Source organism: Diplotaxodon limnothrissa, linkage group LG11 (genome assembly GCF_057381915.1).
Source record: "Diplotaxodon limnothrissa isolate DT_005_m linkage group LG11, D_limnothrissa_male_GT1.1, whole genome shotgun sequence".
NCBI classification, from domain to species: domain Eukaryota; kingdom Metazoa; phylum Chordata; class Actinopteri; order Cichliformes; family Cichlidae; genus Diplotaxodon; species Diplotaxodon limnothrissa.
In genome coordinates this window covers 28,338,672-28,364,163 of record NC_140606.1, presented here as the reverse complement: position 1 = coordinate 28,364,163, position 25,492 = coordinate 28,338,672, and the positions used below count along the sequence as shown (strand labels likewise).

General features: G+C 42.6%; 1 protein-coding gene across 1 annotated transcript in view; it reads right to left on the bottom strand.

The window, feature by feature from the left end:
- efna4 (ephrin A4) overlaps positions 1–15,408 on the bottom strand; it is a 31,574-nt gene extending 16,166 nt beyond the window's left edge. Inside the window, exon 1 of the mRNA XM_085365630.1 lies at positions 15,232–15,408. Within this exon, the coding sequence (XP_085221756.1) occupies positions 15,232–15,356 (125 nt within the window). The 5' untranslated portion in view covers positions 15,357–15,408. The remainder of the gene's footprint in view (positions 1–15,231) is intronic.
- Positions 15,409–25,492: the final 10,084 nt, after the last annotated feature.

Sequence of the window (25,492 nt, the reverse complement as noted above, 5' to 3'; positions counted from 1 at the left end):
TAATTTCTATCGGCTTCACAAAGACATACAGTCATGTAAAAATGATTTTTGCATTGCTGCATGTAGTCCTGTATTTTGCCCCCACCGGAATTAAAGTAAGTAGCAGCCAGGTGCTGCTAATCCTGATTTACTGAGCATTAGTCAGGAGTGGTTGTCCCATCAGCCCAAGGTCAGCCCATGCAATGCCCACAGAAACTGTAGGAAAAACCCAAAAAGCAAAGAGCTACATGTCACATGGCAACACAGCTTAGGTCTTTATGTGAAGGCTTTGGAGAGACAACACCAAAGCAGAGATGTTCAGCCAAAACTCTCAGAAACCCAAACACATCATACCATCAACCTCATACCAACTATGAAGCATGGTGGTGGAGGGGTGATTTCGACTTGTTTTGAGGCACAGGGCCAGGGCACTTCGCTGTTCTTGAGTCAATCATGAACTCATGATCATGTATACCGAAGTGTTCCAGAGTCAAATGTGAGCACATCTGTCTGACAGCCAAATCTTGGCTGAAATTGGGTCATGTAACAGGATGATAATCCGAAGCACAGCAACAAATCTACAATAAAATGACTGAAGAAGAAAAGAAAAGTGCTGCAATGGCCTAATTAAAGCCAGTTAAAGACTTCAACCTGACTGAAAATCTTTGATGGGACATTAAGAGATCTGTGTATGAACAAATGCCCAAAAACCTCGAAGAACTAAACACCAAAATTCCTTCTCAATGATGTGAGAGACTGATAAAGTCATGCCCAAAATTATTGCTTCAAGTTATTGCTGCTAAATGTCATTCTACAAACTGATTTTTTTCAATATGTTTTGGTACCAAATGATAACAACCAGGCACTGAATCACAATTAACTGCTACTAGAGACAGATTTGATTACAGAAGACATGAAAGATGACTGAAAGTGAGCACAACTAATACCAATACATTTTTCAAGTTAATATGTCTGTTTTGGGAAGACTTTTATAGGACGAGCTGCAATGCAGCTCAACTGATGGAAAGTATGGGAGATTTCATGACAAAGAGAGCCCAAAGACAGTACAGTAGAGAAAAGGGAATGAGCCAGATAACTGAAGAGTCTTTCCTTGAGGTCTGCAAAGCTTCAGTTAACTCCTACTCTACAGGCTATCCTATTTTCAAAAGGAAATTGTGGAGATTCTCAGTCAGCTGGGTCATGGTAGGTTATATCTAAAATGAACTTCTTCAGTTCTATCTAACTGGTTTGGAGGATGCCTGGGAGTCCTTCCCAGTCAGTAACAACTGAAGAAGCCTGAGAGGTGAAACTTCTTGAAGAAACTCAAGCAGATTGAGCAGTACTTTGATACTCAATACTTTTTGTTAGAATTTGGTTCTAACCTTGCTGTTCACCATGTCCCTTTCTCCCAGTCGATTACTCTTTACATAAACGTAAAAGAAAACAGAATGAGGGCCCCTCCACCCCCCGTTCCCAAAGCCGTGCCCCCCTCCATGCTCACACAAAGCCTTACTGTGTCCAGAGCCCAAACACCAATGTTGTGTCTAACCTGGTGCTTACTCCCCTCAACGCACACAAACAAGGATGTCACCCCCCACCTCTGACCATCTGGGCCCCCCCCCCACGACCCCGCCTGCCCAGCTGGCTCAGAAATCCTTAAACAACCCTCCTACCACCCCACATCCTCAACACTCTGCAAACCCCACCTCTTTAGATTCTCAGTGTCATCAAACTGTGGCCAAACACTGATCAACCACTCCTCACAGAGAGGAAAGAGAGACTTAAGGGAAATAAGCTGCCGTGCTTATCTACCCTTTCCTGTCTGGTATGCCTCTACACAAGTGTGTATGCATTTGTGTGTCTCTGCTTTGTTCAAGGTCAGCAGGAAGTGTTGCTCTCCTCTCCACCAGACCTTTTGCTTTTCTACAAACTCCCAATCTCCAAATGTGAGTGCTGCGCGAACTTTCCTGCTACATTTTCCCCCTCCTGTCTCTGTCTGTTTTATCTTCATATGCAAGTTCTGAGCACTTTTGCATTAATATGCATTAGGATCTAGGTGGCTTTCCACCACTGCTCAACATTTCCCAGGAAATTCCTGTGTCATCACCCAGGCAAAAAACCTCCGTCCTCAAAAGGATATGTGTGTCCACATGTTCAAATACACTGCATTGTGCTTTAATATGAGTATGTAAGCGCTTATAATGATGGCTGTGGGTGTGCATATGTGAGTAAACTAGATGAAGTGATTGGTTGCACCTTTCCTGCCCTCCAGGCTCTATTAAATGACCAGAAGGCACAGGGTATTCATACCTCTTCACTTCTCATTCAAACTGTGTGAATCAGCAGGTTGCCTCATGGAACCACATTCGCTATCAATTCCCAGACACTGATAAAATACACAGATACACAAACACACAGCCTTGCTGCTTCAGGCCTAAAGGACTCTCAGCCTTAGGTAAAGACAGAGTCTATTTTCTGCCTGTTACGGCAAAGGTTCTCTTCAGTTTGTGTATATGTGTCTGTTCTATGAGACTCAGCAGCACAACAGGATGCATAGCTATGGCCAGCAGAGCTGAAGAAAATTGCCCAATTCAGGCCCAGAGGACCCATCAGTATGGAAACCAATTCATCGGAGCCATTTTGATATGGCAGGATGTCTGCAGAAACCATCATCCCCTTCTGTGACAGACCTCTCTCATACACGGGCACAACTCGCCATGTGTGGTCCAGTCTGATCCAAAAATAAGCTTTCCAGTGATTTTTTTCCTTTGAGGTATGAAATTACGGTCTACAGCATAAATGGCCAAGAGTGCAGTCTGGCAGTCTATGGGTCCTTTTTCTTTTTCATTTTCACCAATTGGCCAGAAACAGTGTATGGCGAAATGTTGCCTCACTATACCCACCAGCGCTGCAGCAGCTAAAAGTCTGGCTCCACTCTCTCACCTTCCCTGAGCGGTAGCGGCCACACTTTTAAGATTAGTGTAAGGGAGAAAAGAGGCAGAAGGCGAAGAGTTTGAGCTCTCGTGAAGAGAAGAGTAATGGTGAAAGTGTGCGCGCGCACGGCTAAAAAAAAAAAAAAAAAATGTGCACGGGACGAGAGCAGAGTGCATGGACGAAAAGGGGGTGTACAAAGGGGGGTAAATAAGGTCAGTCGTGCCGTTGCTAGGACAACCACCAATCTGGAGCTGGGACTGGTTCCAAGCCAACGCCCCACCCATCCATCCGTCGTTCTAGCCGTCCTTTTCCTGCATCTCTCGGTCGGACAGCCTAAACCTCAGAGTAATGAGTGCTCTCCATGTTTCTGCAGTCTAAATGGAGCTGCAGAATAAATACAGGGCTGATTTGTACAGGTGCCAGGCTCAGACACATAAACTAGCTACAGTACCTCACCGCCAAGACGCTGACAGGAATGACATATGACGAGAGGTGGGGAACAATGACAACTATGATGGGTGGACACCAAGACCAATGATTCAAACTATTTATAATATCTATCAAAGCGTATTGCTACAAAGTGGCAGCTGGGCTCATCTGCTGTGTCAACATCATGTGTCTAATATTTATGTATTGCTGGCTGGGCCCTTTGGATTTGCACAGTTCCAGAGCAGACAGATCCATCTATATTCAGAAACCGTCATGCTAAAGTTGAGTAAATGGACTATAAAAAGGTTTGTTATACAGAGTTGCCAGTGTTGCCATGCCAATAGACTGTACGGTGCATTGTAAAAGGGCACATTGGCAAGCTTCTTAACAGTTAAAAAAAAAACAAGAAAAAGTATCTGTTAGTCTGCTTTATACACATGTGTTTAAAATGGAAACAATAGTCAGAATGACTCCATAGTTGGATCGTCACTGTCCGCATCCATAGGCTGTCATACATTCTGAGTTTCTGTCTGTCCTTTGAATGATAAAACGAGGATTTGACAACTCTGAAGGTGAAGGCTGCTTTGAAATTTTATAGAAAGGTTCTGTTTCTGTGCCACTTTTATGAAACTCAAATGCTCTAAATTGGCATTCAATCAAATGTGACCCATTTTTGTAGCAGTATTTGGAGTGAATGTGTTTTTTTTTGTGATGATGTCTGCTGTTGGTGCCATTTCTCATGTTGCATAAACGAACATTGTTAAACCAATATTTTGTAATTTTTTTTACTGACTTCTTCTCTTCCATTCAGTCTTTGTAGTATACCCTCTACACTCTCATCTATTATTTAACTATACTTAACTACACTTACATGAGCCCCGGGTCTTTCAGCCCACCTGTGTAAGTGGGTTAAGGAGGACATGCAAGCGACACCCCATAGACACACATTTGCTCAGATGCACTCAATATAGTGAAAAGGGCACTCATAAAGCACATACACTCAGCCAATAAATCAGACTTGGCTTTAAGAATCCATCATTTACTAAGTAGGTCACAGTTCTGATGCTGTAGACACTCTTTCCCATTTGTGTACTCTGTTTTTTCCCCTCCCTCGCCATGATGAGAAGGTCAATGCTGGATAGGCAGCCTAGTCCATTTATCCCAGGTGTGCATTCCTTCTCACTTTCCCAGTGTCTGATTATTTGGTGGTTGTTACCTTAGGAATGGCCAGTTGGAGGCCTAGAGCTGTCTTTCTGTCTGTCACTCACACACATGCACACACACACATACATACACAGTTAAGACATGTCAAGGAAACCTGCTCTAATACAACCAACAGGCTTGAATAATTTAAACAGAGGGAAGGAGAGGAAGGGGGACGATGGAGAGAGAAGGATTGGAGAGGCATACGAGTTAAGGAGTAAATAGAGTGAGCTGGTCCCTTTCAGTCTCTGTCTCCCGGTGAACTTATTTAGAAACTTCTATTCTTGGTTTCACTCTCATCTTCTGTCTTTCACCCCATCTTAAGCAGGTCTCATTTCCTTCACCAGTCAGTGTGTCTACACCTTCTTCACCATTCCTCTTCCTCCGAATGCTTCTTCCATCCTCGTTTTACCCACTTTGCCCTCCCTCCCTCTCTGTTTATCTAAGCACTTTCACGGTCACTGCTTTGGAATCCCAGGAGTCTAAACTGCCCCCTTCCCTCTCCCTTCCCACCATCACAGCCGATCCACGCTTCTCTCTCCCTCTCCATCTTTTTCCGTCACAACGGTTAAGATTCATATCGCTCTGTGTGTCGGGGGTATGGAGGGTCCCCTTTATTTCCCCTCAAGGCAGCCAGCTTTGTCCTGTTCTAGTCACGCACAGCCACCCACCCTGCCCCACCCTGCCCCTCACACTCATGAACACATATTCCCACCAGGGGTAGGACACTTACAGAGCCCGATACAATCAAAAGAGCCGAGAACAAAAATACTACATTATTGCCAAGTCTGCATGGGGTTTCGGCTAGGGTTTGGATAAGACTGTTGAATATGTTTTATTAAACTGAGCATATACAGCATTTTTAGCTCAAGTACATGAGCTCGAGAGTGTGAAATAAAAATTTATACTCTTGACACTTAGCTTGATTTAAAAGTCTGCCTTGAAGCCGGATGCCTCTGAATTTCTTAGAGGGGCCAGTTGTGTTCCACAACACTGATGAAAGGTTCAGACACAATAAGAGGAGGGGTGGTGGTGGTGGTGGTGGTGGTGAGGATTTAGGAGCAGAAAGGAAGGAAATGGTGAGGGTCAAGAGAAGCGGTGCAGACGCCAGGCTAACGTGGTGCTAATAACAGCCTGGCATTGGACTGGGATTAACTGATTAATTTGGGATTAAAGATGACTGGTCGCTACTTTAAGTAATGAACCAGAATGACCCAAAATTACAAGATTAACACACAGGAGGCATGGTATGTGTGACTGTGGGTGAGTGTTCTTTGTTTCTTAACAGCAAAGCGACACGCGCTGCGACAAATACTACAAAAACTCACTTGTTTAGGTGTTAATTATGAACCTTTGATGAAGAACAACAAGGCCCTCACCAAATTTCCATTCTGCAGGCAAATCCATCACATCGATAAATGCAATAAACAAACGCAGCGAGTGAGTGATTTTGCGGCTTTTATGACTAGGCATTTGTCACCGGGTGTATTTTAGGGGAACGCACAGATTAATTCTGCGATCATAAACGCGCAGCATCTGCTACAGTGTTTTGAGAAGCGCACCGTGCACAAGAACTCCATTTCCAGCTGAATAGGGGAGCAATGAGATTCATGAGTTCTACTGCTACAAGGCCACAACTATGGAGATTTGGGACAAAGCTATTTCCATCCATTCAGCACAAAACGCAACCACCATTCCCGATACTCCTAGACTATCAACGATTCAAAAAAATAAAAGTTTACTTAAAGGATTAAAGAAAACACAAGTTAAGCCCTTAAAAAACTAAGTGGCGGATAAAGCATAACTAAAATTGAGCTGGTTTTCACAGTATTTCCCCCCCCACGCTATGCACAGTAACACAACATGGTGAGATACCAAACTAATAACACACAGATTATTAAGAGATACATATGTGCTTGTGCACATTTAAAAAGTGAACACAGTAGGGGGTTAACCGATGGCAATTATATAGCTACAATTACATAGCAGAGTTGATCAAATAAGGAATTCTGAAAAATAAAGCCCACATTTCCTTGAACTCATAAATAAAAGATCTCATTGGAACAAAATGTTGAGGAAAGAGGTGGAAAAAAGGAACAAGGGAGAGAAAAATAGCAGTCAGAGTACCAGGAGACAAGCATCAAGCTGTGCATCACTGCACCCCCCCTCCCCCCCAAAAAAATCATGTGGTACAGGTTATTGCAACAACAAAAGCAAATCTTGTCTGCATGCACGCACATGCCCCCCCAAAAAAACAAACAAACAAACAACAAAACAAAACAGAACAAAAACCATATCTTCATCTTAGTGAAGTCCTCAAAGAATTGCTGGTGTTTATTTCTTTAATAAGCATGTGTTATTATATTATGTCTCGGTGGCAATCAGGTAAAGACTGTAGCGCAAACTGAAAGCAGCGTCAGGTCTAAACGCAGCGTGGTCCCTACGTGGCTTCTCCCCAGAGTCCGAGCATCCATGAGCGAGCGTATATGCAGGCAGGGTGACGGTAGCGTGTGTGAGCCTCTCTACGACACCTGTATACATGGCTGCGTCACGGTGAGTGTGTGAGTAAGCCCCTGTGTGTGTGTGTGTGTGTGTGTGTGTGTGTGTGTGTGTGTGTGTGTGTGTGTGTGTGTGTGTGTGTGTGTGTGTGTGGAGGGAGGGGTGGAGAGAGGGTTTGCTCCTCACGCCTTCTTGTGACAGTGATAGTAATACCTGCTGACATCCTTTCTTCCCTCTCTCCCTCTCTCTTCATCCCTCCATCCCTGGGGGCCTCCCTGAGCTGTTTTGGGAGTTGAAATCTGTTGACTCTTTCACTACCATCGTCTCCTTAACGCACTCTCTATCCCTCACTTTTCTCCACTGCAGGTCTAATGTTTTTACCATCTCTCGGGGCTGACGAAAAAAAAAAATGAAGCAGGCAAGGCAGCGTGTATATTCATTTGTGGTGTGTGTGGCAGCGCAAAGAGAAACAGAAGCGAAATGTTTCTGCACGCGTTTTACATCACTGGGGGGAGCGCTGCACAGTATGCTGTGCTACCACACTTCTGGGAGGCAATACCAAAATAATATTAGTTTTTGTTCCACCATGGAAAAGTCTCCTAAAAATAAATAAATTAATAATACAGAAGAGTCATAATATCAACACAGCACAACATTTGTCATGTGATCTATCTGGAAATCTCAAAGGACGGGATAAAAAGCGGCTTTAGGAAATAGGAATACTTGTGTATGTGTAGCTGAAAGTGTTACTCGAAACTTTTCTGTAACAACTATAAAAAGAGAGCAAAAATGAAACATACACCCCATAAGTACACACACATGTTCACACCCCTTTACATATCTTTTTAAATCTAAGGATTTCTTTGTTGTGTGTAGATAAAGTGTACACAGCCACACCTATAGCTTTAAAAAAAAAAAAAATCCTTTATACACACCACCAGAATACATAATTGCTAATACTTATCAAAAAGCTGCGAGTTAGCAGCTTGCACAAAACATTCCCCGTAATCAGAATATGGGAATTTATGCTATTCTGTGCTTTTAAGCATTTTCCTCACACATTCTGTAACAGAATTCATTTTTATATAAAAGAAAATTATTTTAAATCCTCCATTATACACCCCCCACGACAGAACGCCAGAGTGCCTTATTATTATTATTACATCAAGCACATTTATGATATTTCCCCAAATCGTAATAAATGTAGCTTAAAAGCACCACTTCGCAGACACTTTGTGACACGTGAAAGAGAGGATTTAAACCTGAGACAGATTTGTGGGGCTCTTTACTTTAATCCAGTGACACACTGCAGCGTTAAAATCAAACACATGAATATTAAGACTTTTAAAAAGACATCAAGCCCATAGACCTCTACTCCTCTACTGGTTACGTGACACATGAGAGAAGCACTCCTGAAGTCGCAGATTTATGATGAAAACACAAAAGTTGTCCGCTAACAAGGCAAAAAGTTAGAGTTTTGCAAGAAAAATGGCTGTCCTGTCTGCACCTGATGACTGTGACTCTCAATTAGTGACCAAAACAAGTGAGTCATTGCACGGAAATATGCACAAAGCACAGCTTTCACACACAAAAGCAGGAGCAATTTCTAGGAAACTGGCTTGGAGATTCTGTGTGAACATCTAAGCAATTATCAAGAAACACTTCTGGAGTGAATGTACTTAAGCATCTTTAAAGAATATAGAGATATGATGGCAAACATGTCTCAGTGCCCTCCTGGTAGTGAGGACCTTGTCTGGTACAATAATCCTGATTCCAGCTACAGCCTTTTGCTTTGCCTCGGTCAATACTAATTCAATTTCTGTCAGCGGGAATTCCCAAGTTGCCTCTTGGCAGGATCTCTGAGCCGAGAGAAAGAGTACAGCGAGAGGCTATAGGTACATGCGGACGCGTTTCTGCCTGCACGCGTAATAAAATGAGAATGAAATATTCGAAAATGCACATATGGGCCAAACAGCGAGCAGATTGCTTTGTTTTGGTCAAGCTCAGAGTGACGGCGTTTCCCACAGTTTACAAATTCTTGCGTGCCAATTTAATTGGCGTTTTGTACGTCAAAGGACTACACAGCTCGCCTGACACTTACAACAATGACATCTCATTGTGTGTCGTGAATGAATGAATGCGCTCCTGCTCAGTGCTCACCAACAGCCCTTAACCACCATAACCACCCTCTTCACACACATGCGCCACAGCAGCCATTTTGTGCCAAAGCTGGGCTGCACCGTGCCAACTGAGCTGCAGACATCACTGAACCTCATTTCATTCCACAGCTGTTCCACCCCACTTGGAGACATTCACACAATGCAACTTATTACAGCTTAATGCAACCTAATATTGATGTATGTGTGTACACAGAGAAACAGGGCAGCGTGGGGAGAGAAATTGGGAAAGAGATGGGTCCATATGCAGTCTAGCGATAATGCAAGAAGCCGGCGATAATATCTGGGTGTTAAATTGGTATCGATTGACTAAATATCCTGACCAGGAGGAGAGAGCGGCCGTCCTTTCATGCTTGTACACCATGTCTGCTCCGACTGCTCCAAGCTGCACTGTGACTATCTGATCCATTTTAATACAGACATCCTCACTGCTAGGCCCCAAACCTCATTTTCAGCACAGTGTGCTCGAGTCTTCCTATGCATGTGTATCTCAGCGTTCACTTCAAATGCAAAGATTAGTTTTGTCGTGCAACGATTATGCTGGTTTCATTCTAAGGTATATCACTAAACAGTGAAATAGAGGATTACTGATTTCACACAGATGTACACATGAAAGGTGAGGGAAGCAGTGTGGTAGATACCTCTAAATATTTCTGGAAAGACTTGCTGGAGATAGTTAGGCCATGTGGCATTTCAAAGTTGCACAATACTCTTATTTGCAAGCCCCACCTTAAAAAAAGCCAAGCATCCACAGACAATATTACGCCTTTTTCCTCGAACACTTTAGTCACACCTAAAATCAACTAACGAGTGGAAACAAAACAATGACCTATTTAGATGCGAGGCTGTTGGTAAATGTTCCCACAGCTACATACTGCTGACCGGAACAGACGATTTTTCCTGTTAAACCATTTTCACTACTTGCTGTGAGATGAAGGGAAGTTTGGAGAAAAGTAAAAAAAAAAAAAAAAAAAGATAGACAAAAGCACCTCCAACCCCCCCCCCCCAAAAAGAAAAACAACCCAGATGAATTATGTGCAAGATCAGAAATGAATCAAAGCCTTGAGTGGTTTAATGGGGCTGGGTATCCTCGTGCATTTCTGGGTTTTGTTTTTCCAGAACTTACACTTATCACACTGCATCTCTTCAAGGAAACAAAGACTTCCCTTTTACGCTAACCAGCCAGTAAGAGCCACAAGCTTGCACGCACAGACACACACACAGGCACGCACACACCTCTGACAGAGCTATTGTTCCAGTGAAATGAACTTCAACCAACAACAACGACGACACCCAACGTCAATTCTCAGGCATTCAAATCACTAAAAATCACTGCCTTGCATTGTTTTCTGACAGAGATGAAGAAGCTCGAGTGTACACAGAAGTTAACTCAACCACAGTTTACCTCCAGATAATAGACTCGATACCACAAACAAACAGACAAAGCGCATTTACAAAGACAGATAATGCACACAATTGCACTCGCAAAGGCGGTTCTATATCTGCACAGACCACAGCGCAGCGGCGAAGTCAGACAATAGGCACTGACACGGAGAAGGGAGAGAGACACTGATGCAGCTATGACAGATGAGAAAGAGAGAGAGACATGAAGTGATATTCAGAGAACGAGGAAGAGAAAGTATGTGTGTGTGTGTGTGTGTGTGTGTGTGTGTGTGTGTGTGTGTGTGTGTGTGTGAGTGAGAGAGAGGGGGACTGCTTTGTTAGCAGGACCGGGAATAAAGTGGTAATTACCTCACTGTGGGTTTGTTGATTATAGTTCAGCCAGGTTCTCCATGTTAATCATTTACCAGGGGAAGATAGAGATTAGTACATAGACAGACACAGAGAGAAGAGAAAGCAATCCGAGGAACGTATTCATTTGCATGTCCAATCTACAGAGGGGTAATAGATGCAGACAGATCGCTGGATGAAGGAATAAAATAACGAGAAGAAAGAAATCAGTCTAAAAGTGCAATCATCATCCTTGACAAGACACAATTACAACTTATCTGCTTTTATTTTACTGTATATTGCATGCGTCTGTTTGTGCAATCCCACAGATCAGTTATGTGTGTGTGTGTACGTGAGTGCAGCTATGGTATGCAGAATGTGATTTACTTTGGTATTTAAACTGGATCATTCACAAGTGCACACAGACGGAAATGATGCATAAACAGAGCAGAGATTACACGGAGGACTTATGAGGGCAGCTTTCAATAAAGATACAGAAAACCAATACAAATATTCATCACCTCATGCCCCGTTTAAACATGCTTCACTGGCTTAGAGCTCACCCTAGGTCTTTGTGTGAGCGGGTGAGAGACGGGGGGAGAAAGAAAGAAAGAAAAAAAAAAAGAGAGGGAGCGCGAGAGCTCAGAGGGGTCTGGTCTGATGTTTTATAAAGATTAAGTTTGTGTCCAAACTTTCAGAGTGAGTTCAAGTCTGAGCAAGTGAGGATGCAGGTAAGGAAAACTGGTTACGATGTTTCTGTCGCGGGTTTTAAATGTTAATGTCATTTACAATTAAAACTACGCTTGTCTGCCTCTACGCAAATTCAGAAACAAAAAAATTGGGGTGCGGAGAAAGCAAAGGAGCTGGCACGCAGAGACTGAAGCTTGAGCTGTGATCCAGGGGAACTGTTGCAACAAGTTTTCATCCTCTCCGGGCAGATAGGAGGGAAAGCAATAGTACAAGTGAGTGCCAAGAACCAGAAAATGGAGTAGGTGATTAAAGCTCCAGGTATGGGTGACATTTATTCTCGTTACAGATGTATGAGCAGCCCAATCTTTCAAGCCATTTCTTGTCCCCCAAGAAGTGTAATTCAATCCCTAAAGTTTTGATGCTTTGAGTAAACTTCCTGACGGCTCCTGAGCGAATTTATGAGGATGCATGCAGCGCAAAAAGCAGACACAGCTGTATCTGCAAATAGGCTGGTCAACGTGTTTGGCCCAACAGGTTTAAAAGCTCTCCGTGGAACACAAGAAGAAGCTGAATACACCAATAAACCAGTCTGAGCTTGTGGCTCAGGGGGGAGCTAAGGTAAACTGTCAGCACTCACAAATACACACACACTCAAGCTTTGAGCACTGGGGTTATATTATTATACTAACCTTTAACTGCTCCAGGAAGTAAAAAATAATTTCTCTTCTAATAAGGAACTATTGCTCTGAGAGAGACACGGTTATAAAATGGAGAGCGATCGTAAACCGTGTTCATAAAAAATCATAAAAGAGGGCGATCGAACCACTGGAGCCCCACAAAAGAAAGAGGCAGGGGTATCCGATTCTGCAATGTTCAACGCCGACCCCGCAGTCAGTCTATCACTTTCATTTCAGAGCTTCATTTTTCAATATAGGGGGTGCTAAATGTGTGCCAGTTAAAGTGTTTCATTGAGCCTTTGTTACAAGCATATTAGCCAGCAAAGAACAGAGCAGTGAAGCCCTACAGTCTCCACTTCACTGCCCTTGCTTCATTAAAACTATAAATCTAGATGTTGTAGGGAAAGGTGAAGGCCAGAGATGGGATCCTGTCGTTCATATTAAAAAGAGTTCGTTTTTCCACCAGCTACGGTTGTTATAAGCAGCTTAAGCATTTGTTTTAAGCTAGTCTTTAGATGCTTTCCCAGATTCACATGTGACAGGAATAATGTTGCCATGAATACACTCAATCACTTATTGTTAGTTCATGAATGTGCAAAATACAATTTCTTACATTTCCAAAGAAGGTTGGTGCATGGGGTCAAATTTATTATCAATATTTTACCAATAAATCAAGCAAAGCCAGTTCTACACAAAACTATGAACTGTTTTTAGCTTGTAAAGCTATAGTGTTTACAACATTTACAGAGGAATGTTAGTGTGTATCTCAAGTCATGCGTCTGGCAACATGGAGAATGATGATCCAAGATTAACTCTCTTTAAGTCCCGTTTCATCAACTCCAAAAGAAAACGAGGCTTTTCTCTTACTTAGTATACCTCTGGTCACCATCTTTGACCTGCTGCTGGTTTTGTGTCGCCCAGGTAGCCCATAGATGATGGACTTACCAGAGCCATTTTAGCAAGAATCAAAGCACTGAAACTAAATCTCAGCCACAACAGTGAGCTGAAAGATGTTAAACAAGGCAATGTAGAATGGGAATGGATGAAATAACACAAAGTTATGCTGAAAATGTCAAAAAAAAAGAGGTTTTACACGGTTATTAATAACAGTTACACTGTAATCTGTTGCAGCACTGCGGACAAAAAAAAAGCAGGAAGCCAATCGTGGTTATTTTCTGACTGTCTGTGCTCAGAATGTCAGACGCAGTCTTTGGCTCTCTTATTGCTACGTTGATCCAACAAAATCACGGCTCTCGTGTCCCTGTGCTCCTCTTCCCCTCACCTGGCTGCATTTACAGGCCTCAGGACAACTTGGCTGGCTCGTTGGCTGGCAGCTAATAGAAAATATGGTATGGGAAAATGACTGAAGCTCAACTAATCACACAGCCAATATCCATCACTGGGCTGGAGGGAGTTGTGAGACATAAAGAGGAGAAGGAGGAGTGAGGGAGTGCAGACAAAAGATGAAAGGAGAAGGCTGTAACAAGGGAGGTAATGAAGAGAGAGGAGAGGAGAGGAGAGGAGAGGAGAGGAGAGGAGAGGAGAGGAGAGGAGAGGAAAATCCTTGTGGTAAACCCAGGGGATTCTGGACTTGGTGCAGCATCACGGCACCACTGATAGCTTTGTGATTGGGTGGTGTTGCTGATGAGAGTGATTCTCTGCCACAGTGGGTTACTCTCCACCGTGATGCTGATGGCATTGTGATTGCGTGGTGTTGCAGCAGACTGTGTGGCCATGCCACAGGCTGTGACCATTCATCCCTGAATCTCTGGAGAACAAGAAGGTGCTTCCTAATCCTCAGTGTTTCTGTCCACCACATTTCTGTCAGATCCCAATTACATGACTGAGTTTTCCCCCACATGCACACACCGGGTATAACCTCCACTACAAGAGCCTGCCCCCTAGACAAAGGAGCTCTTGGGGAAATTAATAGTCCCAGGAGTCACATTTCTGTCAGATTTTGAGCATCTACAAATGTAAAATCATAAAGATAAAACAGTTACTGACAGAGCAGTCTCTGTGGCCAACGGCTAAGTAAAAAGGTCGTTCATCTGAAAGAGCGTTTGGGGACTCTGGCCTCTGAGAGAGCAAGAGTCTAGAAAAACGTGTAAGAGAGTCGCGAATGTGTTCTGGTGGGCAGTAGCCCGTCAGGCCCTGCAGGTCTCCCACCTCAAACCTTCAATTAGCAAGCACTGGAACACCTGGATCAGCAGGTGAGCCACACTCTGCCTGGCTAATGGCCCCAATCAACCCATTACACACACACAGCTTCCCCTTACCTGACTACATATTCGCTTATGCACAGCAGCACTTTAGACTTTAATATACACCTGTGTCCTGAGAATGCTATCTAGGGCACTATTCAGAACAAACACTTAGGAAGAAACCCTTACTTCTGCCTTTCTATAAGTAGCATAATCACTAACTCCAAGAAGCAGCAGACAGGTGAAAGCCACGGTTAGAGTGTGGTCAATATGATAAAGATAACTGGCTGCGGCAAGGAGGTGAGATCACTCAGGTCTCTCTCAAGTGGACCGAGGGTTCCACTGTACTCACAGAGTTGAGACTACTTGATTTAAAGGAAACAGCCTGATAGCTTTTGGTGCAGGTTTGACCTGCTTCCCTCCCTACTGCATTTAAGTAAACATTGACGTGAGCTGGTACATAGCTGAGATTCTTTTAAACAACTAAAGCCTGAGTCATTCACAAGGCATCATTAAAGATGTTGTGCAATGGCATGAAAGTGCAAGTTCAGACCAGCTATGTTTATTCTCACCTAAACTGGTAGATTAAACCAAATCTGGACCCCTTAACAGTGAACATTTATTTGGTCACTAGTGATGAAAATAAAACAGCCTTCTCGTTTTGTACCAAGAGAAGCGTCATTACGCGCACAGACTCCCCCTCCTCACCTTGTGTTTGTAGAGTTCCAAAACACGGTGTGCCTTTTGGCCACAACAGCTGATATTATATTGAAGAAGACAATCGTAGCTTTCCAAGCAGGCGGAGTTCCGAGTGTCCACAGCAAGGTGCCCATCCTGGCCGCTGCGGAAAGGTTCTGCACCGGCTGGGAGTGGTGCGCAAAATCAGGTGACGAGACCCGACGCAAAGGAGCTCCGCGAACAACTTTCTTCAGGAGCTTCAGCAACTCATGAACAAACTCGCACTTTAGCGTCAACTGCTGCTGCAGCTTCCCATGATGCAACAACGTGAAGTGATGTCCCTCACAAAAAAAAGTTAACAATTACAGGCTGCAAAGAAGGTGTGCACCACCACAGAGAAACGTTGCTGAGCGCGTCTCCACACTGCGCATCGTGGTTTAAGAGTGAGCTCTAGTCACTGTAATGACTTAAAAAAAAAAAAGACTGACTTTAAAGCTTGGGGATTCGAGTACAGTAATAGGGCAGAATATAAATTTAAACTGTCAGATGGTTTGGCAGCAACAGGCTACGGAACGCTGGAAGGGCGGATGGGCTGGGCCGAGGGCGGTGCCGGGGAAACTTTAGGCCAATCACTCAACAAGGGTGTGGCCATGTTATTGTACTGCAGCGCAAAGTTAAATCCTTGGGAGGTGCGCCCACTGGTGTGGGGAGACAGATTGTCACTGTTCCAGTTTTTCAGGAAAACCTGGGTTCTTCTTAGTGGACCGAATAGTTTCACTTATTCAGTCTCATTACTCAGCAGCAAACACCACTTTTGTTGTTGGGTGTCTGCTCAAAGGTAAGCAGCTGACTGATACAAAAAGAAAGCGTCCTTTGTCCTCTCCTGAAATTTCTTTTCAGTCCTTATTGTACAGCCCCAAGTAGGCCAACACTGTATGGTGAAGTGGTGCATTCAAGTACCCAACACAGGATAACAGCAGGGAGCCACAGCATCTCCGTAACTGGTGTCTGCAAGAGCTACATTTAGTTCAACCACTCTTGGCTGGATGGTGTTTGTGTGTGTGTGTGTGTATGCTGTGATAAGTATTAATTCTCTGGTTGTTGTCAAACACCCCAGGGGAGGGTGTAGCGACAGTAATCACAACGCCTCCATGGGCGAAAGCCACTGGTGGTCCTCTCTAATTATCTGATTTTCCAAATGTGTGTGTGTGTGTGTGTGTGTGTGTGTGGGTCACACTAACTCAGCTGTTGGTTCAGTGCTATCACTCATCCAAAGTTACATTGATAGCTGTGTGCACATTTGGCTAGTTCCTTTTTTCTTGTCTTGCTTTCTGTGTCTTCTACCATGTGTGTGTCTGTCTCTGTGTGTGTGTGTGGCACTAGGACTCATTAGCTCACTTCCTGGAGGTCCTGATCATTAATTTCCCATGATGCCTCAGTGCTCCTGTGTGGCTAATTTGTCCCTGGTGAGCCAGCGCTCCCTCAGCAAACGTGGACCACAGAGGAGTAACTCACTCTGTGGGGTCTCTCTCTCTCTTTCTCTCTCTCTGTTTGATTGATCTATAGGACCAGACAGTTCCTCACAAATTTTGCAATAGTGCCAGAGGTTAATAATACTTTGTGAAAATTCATTTTATTCTTCCACTCTTTCTCTGAAAAAATCTTTCTAATTTTCAATTTGGGAATGTCTTCTGAACATAAGTTTAAGGAGCCCTGCAGCTTACTCTTCTTTTGCACACTATAAATTGGCCCACTCCCTCCTTTTACTTGGATTAGATTGGAGAGAAAAATGGTCTCATTTACCTAATGGGACCACCAATTAAAATCGAGAGTTATGATACACTAATTTAAGAGACATGTTGATTGCATAGCTGATTAATTCTGCTACTACTAATCCTTCTTGTAACTCAACAGGCAGGAAAAGAACTTCTGGCAACAACTTTGTGTCCTCGTCTTCCTTAAATCTTGCTTTTCTTCCTCCCTTCTTTCCTATTTAATATTTGTCTCATGTTCTGTCTGTCTGCTATTCATCATTATCAGCACTCTTACCAAAATCCTTTACTTCTTTTTACCCCAGTCTCTATCCATCATCTGTCTCAATCTTCACTTTCATTGATCTTCTCATTACTGGCCAAATATATTTTTTCCTGTCTCTTGGCACAGTTTACTTCAGCAAACATTCTCTGTTATACACTAGTTCTTCATATATCAGGTAACCCTGTAGCTGAAATAACACTCTTATTTACTTAAGATTCCTAAACCCAATTTACACTCAAATCAGTGCCGATCAGATTGGAGTATAATTATCGCTCCCTGCTAAAAACTGGAAGAACATCCCAGCAACACAACATTAAAGGAACTCTGGAAATAACCAAAACTGACTGAACATTGAGCAGGAAATCATAATATTGCAGTATGTTTATACAAAGTTGTATACAGTACAGCAGGAAGGTTTCAAGTTTGTTAAAAACCAGTTCAGTAAGGCCTTTTGCGTGAAAGATTTCTGCCAGTGTTTGGGGTAAGTGTCATTTTTAATCGTTTATGTGCATGTTTGCAGCGCTGTTTGTGTTAGGAGAATTTATTTAGATGTGATTAGCATTTTTCCTCACATGCATTCATAGATACACTAGGTGAAAAACAAAGGGAAAGATGGTAAAGTCTTATTGAGGCCAAATCAAGTTTCCAGAATGAATTCACTGTTTATTTTTAAACAAACTACTCTTTCAACGGATATTAATTTGTTTGGTGTTTTGATGGAAAAAAACAGCATGTTTGATGTTTCATGACTTTTAATAACTCTTATTAACCCTTGAGTGACCACACGTGCTTAATATGGAAAAATCTGTGATTGTTCGCCCCCCGTGTCTGTAATTTTATATAGCACTGTGCAAAAGTGTGGAGCCACAAATTTCTGGATATTTTGCTAGGATAACAGGAAAAGGAGTGATTTATTGAAGCTTGTGCAAACATGCATGCAAATACAGCATATAAGGCAAAAAAACAAACAAACTCGAAAACCTCAGCACAACCTGAAACTTAGGGAAGTTTTCTCGTAATTTCTTTAAGTAGTCTTCAGGAAAAGTTTTCCAGGCTCATTTAAGGATATTCAAAGCTCTTCTTTGGATGTTGGCTGATTTAATTTCTATTCTCTGGCAAAATGATCCCAAACTGCTTCAATAATTTTGAGGTCTGGGCTCTAAGGAGGCCAATCAATGACTGATAGTGCTCCATTGTGTGTGTGGGGGATGGGGGTCAGGGTTTTTTTTAAAAAAGATGATTGTACTGTACTAAAAGTTTCCTTTTAGTACCAATAGTACCAACCAATTACTATTTCCCTATAGTAATTCATGGTGGGTCAAAAGCTGATGGTACTTTTCTGTGTTCAGAAGTCCATCATCTTCCGAACATGGAGGCCCAAACCATCACCTCTGGTGACCTTCTCTGTACATATGGATGATGATTTAACCTATACCGTCAAATATGGATTAATCACTCCATCAGACCTGTTGCCACTGATTTTCAGTCCTGTTCTTGTGTCGTTTGGCCTTGTCTTCCTGTTTACCTTCCTTATAAAAAGCTTCTTAACAAACCCCGTCTTACACTGAGACCATTACTGAGACTTCAGTTTTCCCCCCCTATTTTTGTAAGCACATGACTTTCAGATATGGCTTTTCTGTTCATAGTTTTTCTTTTCCTTTTAGGCATGCCACCTTTTTGCCACTATTTATGCCTGTCAGATTGTGTTAATTTGACAATTTTCATAGATTCAACTAAAAGAAATTGGAACAAATTACACCTTTTTACGACAGGCTGCCAATAACAAAGTCCCCTAAGATGCAGTTTAAAATTGGTTCTTTGCTAGGTTGTTTCTTATGTGCCGACACAACCCTGGTTAATCCCTTGAGTTAGGTGACTTTTTTATGCTAGAATCATTCGTACGTCAGTGTTGAGTGATTTAACAAAACAATCCGCCCAAAACTTTGAACGACCTCCAGAAAGCCTGAAAAAGTATTGCTTTAGACCATTTTTAAAAAATTACAAGACTCCTTGGAAGCGGGATATACTGTAAATTCTACTGAACTCTAGCCCTAATTCTCCAATTGGCATATGGCAAAGGAATTTGATGGGAACGTCCCTTTAAGTTCCTTTTCGTTTATTTCTTCCCCCACCAGTTTTCTTGCAACCCTTCCCCTCCTAGCATCACTCCCTCTCCTCCCTCCATTGCTTTTGTACAGTAGTGTCAGTAGCCTCTTAATCCTGTTATCTCTACGTATACAGACTGACACCAAGCTCACCAGAGCTGTAATCAACTACCCTATACACACAGACACACACACACAGACACACAGACACAGACACACACACACACACAGTATGACCATGTTCCTCTCATACAGACTGTCTGTCTCTCTATGTCTCACTCACACACACACACACACACACACACACACACACACACACACACACACACACACACTGGCCCCATTCTCCATCTACTTTGTAATGCTGCTATTTTTGGTCTCTTACTATTTTGATCAGCCATATGCCCGCACGTTTCACGCACATCTCGGTCTGTCTATCACTCATCATTCAAGGCTGCTCTTCCCTATAAGATAGCTTGTCTCTGCCTGTCACTCCTCCCTCTCCTCACTTTTACTCCACATCTTCTTCTTTGTCCCATTTCCACCCCTGCATTTCTCTCTGTGTTGGCTGCACCAAGTTTTATATCTCTGCTTAATTATTCAAGTGGCTAATTTGTTTTTTTGGCTTAATGACCAGGCATAATTGTGACCCGTGAACAAATGAATAGGAACACTCTCCCTCCACACGTGCTTACAAAAGGCATCATTTTCTCAACTTTCCTTCTGATTTGTCTTTGTCGTTTTGTTCTTACCAGAGCAGCTTTTTTCGCCGGCTTTCTTCTGCACGCCTACGACACTTATTTGCAACAGTGCCAATTTTATGGGGTCATCACTTATGTGTATCTTTCATTGTCACTTTATCCTTTTGTAAAAGCACTATGTGCGCAGCTCTTTTCTTGTGTGTACCTCCAATCTTTTCCTCCCCCTCTGTTGCTGCGTCTCAGTTCCGTAATTACAGCTCTGGACTCAAGCAGCGATGGTAAATGCTTTTCTATTCCCCTCTCTCCATCACTCTCCCTCAATCGCCATCGTTCTCTTTCTCTCACCAAGCAAATTACATCTTGGTTACTATAGAGACGTGTTTATTGAATGCTTTTTACCACACTTTCTTACTTCCCCTTAAGCCCCCATCGCCTCCCCTCTTTTTCTTCAACTCCACCTGTCGTTCTCTGCGTTTACTCTTTTCTTGCCCTCTTGTGTATTGACAGTCATCTGTGTCTATTCCTTGATTTCATTTTTCTCTTTTGTTGCCTGGGGAGCTGCTTCAACTTTTTTGGTGACAAATAGTTGCTATTTGTAAAGAAAAGATGAGAGCTGAGTATGTCAGATAGATTTTCAATGCAGCACTTGTGGCTATTGTTGTTGCCATGTACTACATGTAAGCAGATAAAGAGGCAAGGTCTCTTATTGTACTGATATGGCATGTGCTATCCATTACTATTGACTGTATAAGTGGCCCCCACTGAATACAACGCTCTGAGCAATCCAATTGTGCCTCTTCTTTCTCCTTACAGTGTCCCATCTGTGTTTCTTTGTTTCCTATCGGGTTTTTCTTCTCCTCTCCGTCTCTCTGTCCCTTTTTTTTGTTCAAAGACTCAGAGTCTGGTCTTATGTTCTGAATGCAAAACTGCAGATGTCTGCAAAGAGTAGGCAGCCAGGTCTAGCCATTTCAAACCTCTGTCATGATCATGAAATGTGGTTAAAAGATCAGGAAAAGGTGTGAACTTGTAAAGGGCTGTTTTCTGAACTTATGAGAAGCTTTTTGGAGATGTATAATTTTCACAGTAGCTCCTGTTTGGTTAATGTGTGGTTCTAAACTGACCACAGGTGTGAATATGAGTGTGGATTTTTCGATCTTAATTGGCCCTCCAATAGCCTGGCGACCTGTTCAGGGTTGTCCAGTGCTTCTCCAGCAACCCTGAATTGTGTAAGCGGTTAAGGAAATGGAGGCACTGATGGTTTTTTTTCATAGGACAACAGTGATATAAAGCTTCAGTATGGTTCTCTTCAGTACTGTCCAAATAGAGAAAACAATACAAGGCAGCATGACTAATGTTTGAATAAATACTTTATGTAAAAAATCACATTGACAGAGATGATTTACGCTGATGATGTCCACACAGCATACAGTGTACACAGAAACAGTTAGATGTGTCAAATGCATTTACAGTATTGTTCCATTTAAGAGCTCCTGCTAGTCGTGACCACTTAACAGCGAGTCGGTATGCACAATACCAGGAACCACAGACCAAAGCAGATTAATGGTCCCGAAATGTTGCGTTTTTGCTCCTGTCTTAAATCTGATCTGTGCTATTGCACAATGACTCAATAAGTAAGTCACTAGTGTCAGTTTGCCGGGTTTCATAAGAGACAGATGTGCCGCCTGCCACCAGACGAGGCAGACGGACAAACTTTAAGCTACAGCAGCAGCAGCAATGTGTGTTTGAGGTAACAGTAGAAGATATATGATCTCTCTAAAGGGGCCCTACTTCACCCAGCACTCTTACTTTGCAAGCACGTGATTCTCTTTGCACTCAATTCAAATGACAGCTAATCCTTGGACCCGGAGAACATAATAACAGCATTTGTACAAGTCGCAGTCCGCAACCAGCACTTTAAGATCTCAACATGTTTATATTTTATAATTTTTCTTGTTAATGTCAAAATATTTATTGATAATATAATTGTGAAGGGTTGCTGTAAGAGTTGGGAAAGAGAGGACCCCAACAGACTTTAGAATCACCACAGGCGATGGTGACTAATCTTCTTTTTTTAATGTAAATATGATTTATAGATAATGGAGTTTTTACAGTTTTCTTTGCATATAAAGTAGAAGATAAACATTCTGAGTAAGTGCTCTTCTTGCTTAACGTGAGTCACAAAAAGATGTTTCTATAGTTCAACATTTCTAGAGTTTGTGCAAGTATTGTTTTTGTAAGGATAACTTGATTTGATCAAGTGTAAATGCTACATTTGCAAAAATACATTTTATTAGCTTTAAAAAACATGAAAAAATCTATTCTGTAGTACGAGGTGCAACTTTTTAAATGTTTGATTGGATCCTAAAGCATTCACATAAGATGTCTTTCATTGCTAATAACAACTAAAAAACCCCAAATCATTTAATTGTAATTCAGTAACTGATTACACTTACGAGTAATCTGACCAAACCCTGATGATTAGTAAAGTCAGATGGAAGCACGAGGAGGAAACACACGGGTCGCTCTGCATATTCATCTGTCCTTATGTTCCCTCTGTTCACCAGTTCACTCGCTGCAGTTCTTTTTTTCCTCCCTCTCCTCCCTTTTTTGTGTGCCAGCAGTCATCCTTTCCCCCAACACCCCCACAATTTATCCTCTCCCTTTCTGTCCCCTACTGTACTCTTTCCCTCCCCGCTCCTCCTGCTCATCTCAGATGGATTGAGTGAACTCTCTGTAGCAAAATTAACTTTGAGATGAACGAGGCTATAGCTGTTTGTGTATGCAGTTTGATACTCTGCCAAAAAATGGAGTGAAGGTTATGTCTTGATCTATTTACTGCCAAGGCACTCCACTTTTAGGAGCTCCCACGGTTGATGCTGTGGTATCGCGAAACAAGCGATTCTCCTCAGTGCCAAAAAGACATTTCTCTTTAAATACAGCTGAAGTTGAGAGAGCAGGGTGGTGACTAAAGTGGCTGTCCCGTGACGATCTTTGGATGTCGTTAAAGCGTCCTTTTGGAGGACACAAGTCCCATACCGGATCAGTCTTGTGGTTCTGATGCAGGGAGTCTACCCAGACAGGACGGCCTAGTACACCGAATATTACGATTTTGTTAAACTGTAAATTGTTTAGTCTTTCTTTAATCATCAGCACAGAAGAGCTAAAATGCTGACTAAGTGCATATCTGCATCTAAGTAGATGCACGTTTGTAGATAAAACACAAGCTGTACAAACAAAATTGCTGTTTTCTTCCTTTCTTTTTCCCAGTTTTACGCCAATTTCTTGCTGTGTCACTGCCATTTGCAGTGTTCACAGCATTCTGTATTAAACACCAAATGTATTTTCCAGTTTGTGTCTGTGTATGCAATCTCTGCCTGTCAGAGTGTGGTTTTTTGTGGGCAGGGATCTGATGGGGATTTGGCAGACATGCTCATGTGGTATAGGAACTAAAAGCAAGTTAATTGTTCCCTTAGGAAGCATTTCAAACAGGCCGGACCACTTAGAATTAGGGGCTGAAGATAGAAATGCAGATTTCTTTCCTTTCTCCCCCCCCCCCATCAATGATTTTTTTCCCCCTGTGAGTTATTACTGCAGAATCAGACCCCAGCATTGTGTGTGTGAAGGACCGAGAGAGAGGGCGAGGGAGACTTTTGCATGTGCCAATATAATGTCTGCTTTCTGCTGGTCTTACATCACAACATAATGTCTGGCAGGTTTACATTGAACATCTGCAAACATTTAATCAAATGGGTGCATGTTTTGCAATTAACTTTACTATAGAGTGCACAGCCTGAAGCTAAGACTACCATGTGAGGCTGATCAGGTAGACGTGAACACCGGAAACAAAATGAAAAAGACTATTAACGCTCTGCTAACAGGTTTTTGTAACTCCCAGTACATTGGCTGATGGCTTATGATTTGAATTATTAATTGCTAGTTATTGTCTTATTACTCAAGGATGCAGATTCTCAGACTGCCCTTCCCCTCATCAGAAGACGGGTGAAAGTGATATCTTCTAATGATTGCCCTCTCGTTCTCATCGCACCCCCCCTCTCCCCTTGCTGCCTTTCAGTAAATGAGGGGAAAGTGATATGGTTCTCTAATGACCAGTGTGAATAATCACCATCTAAATAAAGTCTCTGTTTGGCACTAGAAATCTCCCACTTGGTCTCTGACTGGCTGTTTTTGGACACTCCTCAGCTCTCCATCGGGCCTTTCCATCCGTGTCTTTATGTGTTTCACACCTTTAACTCAGGTTTTTCCTGTTTTCACGCAGCGTGTCATGGTCAGAATTTTGTCCCGTCGTCATAAAAATATTCTTGTTAAAGTCTTTTTTTCATTTTTTGGAGGGGAGGGTGTCACATGCTTCCCCCCTGCCTCCAACCAGATGGTTCATTTTTTATGTGGTTGTCAGTTTTCACATCCTCAGTCCATTACAGCTGTTGGGTGTGTGTGCATATGTGTATTTTCCTCTGCACAGATCAGAGAGGAGCTCAAATTGACATCCATTTCAGCTGCACGTTTAGCTTTTATATCCTCAGCTGGCATGAACAGTGAGAGGAACCGGAAGACATGAAAGAGCAGGAGAGCGCTGGGGAGATAAAAGGAAAGCACTAGAAAAACCTTGCTGTCTGTCCGCACATTTATTTTGTGCTTACTAAAGTTCTTCTTCGCGCACATTCTCCCTCTCTTCGTTGGGGTGAGGAGGAGCTGAGTTATTAAAACGCCAACCTTTCCAACAAGAGGCAATAAATCAAACTAAATATCCAGGGGAGAGAGGAGAGAGAGAGAGAGAGAGACAGAAAAGCAGAGAGAAAACATGGAAATGAAAAATAGGGAATGTAAAAAGTCTAGGAGGGGGATTTGATGAGCAGAAGGCTTGGGAAAGTGGGAGAAGAGACGCAATGAGAGAGGGGTATTATAAATTGATGTAAGGGATGAGAGAAGAATAACGTAGCGGGGAAAATAATGAGAGTCTCATCCTGCTGGTCTGAAGCTCGCCTCTGCCTCATCCACTTTGATTACAGTCAGACAAGCCAGCCAATCAGGGTTAATTTCCCATCACTGCAAATCAGTCGGTCAGTGACTGGTTTTCAAGGCAACCACAAATATTTCCCCTGGTTAGCGACAAATGTGCTGATAAGCTGATGAATGAAGAGGTGGATGCTTAAAAGTGAGTTGGAGGTTGTCAAGCCTTGCTGCATGATGATGATTGTGAACTGATGCTTATTGAGGAGTTGGAGAAACCAGGAACATGAAAGCCAAAAGGCAATGAAAGTACACATCCACAATCTGGCCGTTCTGATGGACCACAGCTCAGAGATTGCAATTAATGTTTGTCTTTTGAATAAACTTTTTTTTCTTAAAAAACACAGATTGCCTCAATGCAACCTGCAGTTTCACTTAGAGTTTCCTTTTGTTTAGGACTGTAGGATAAGAACGTCCATA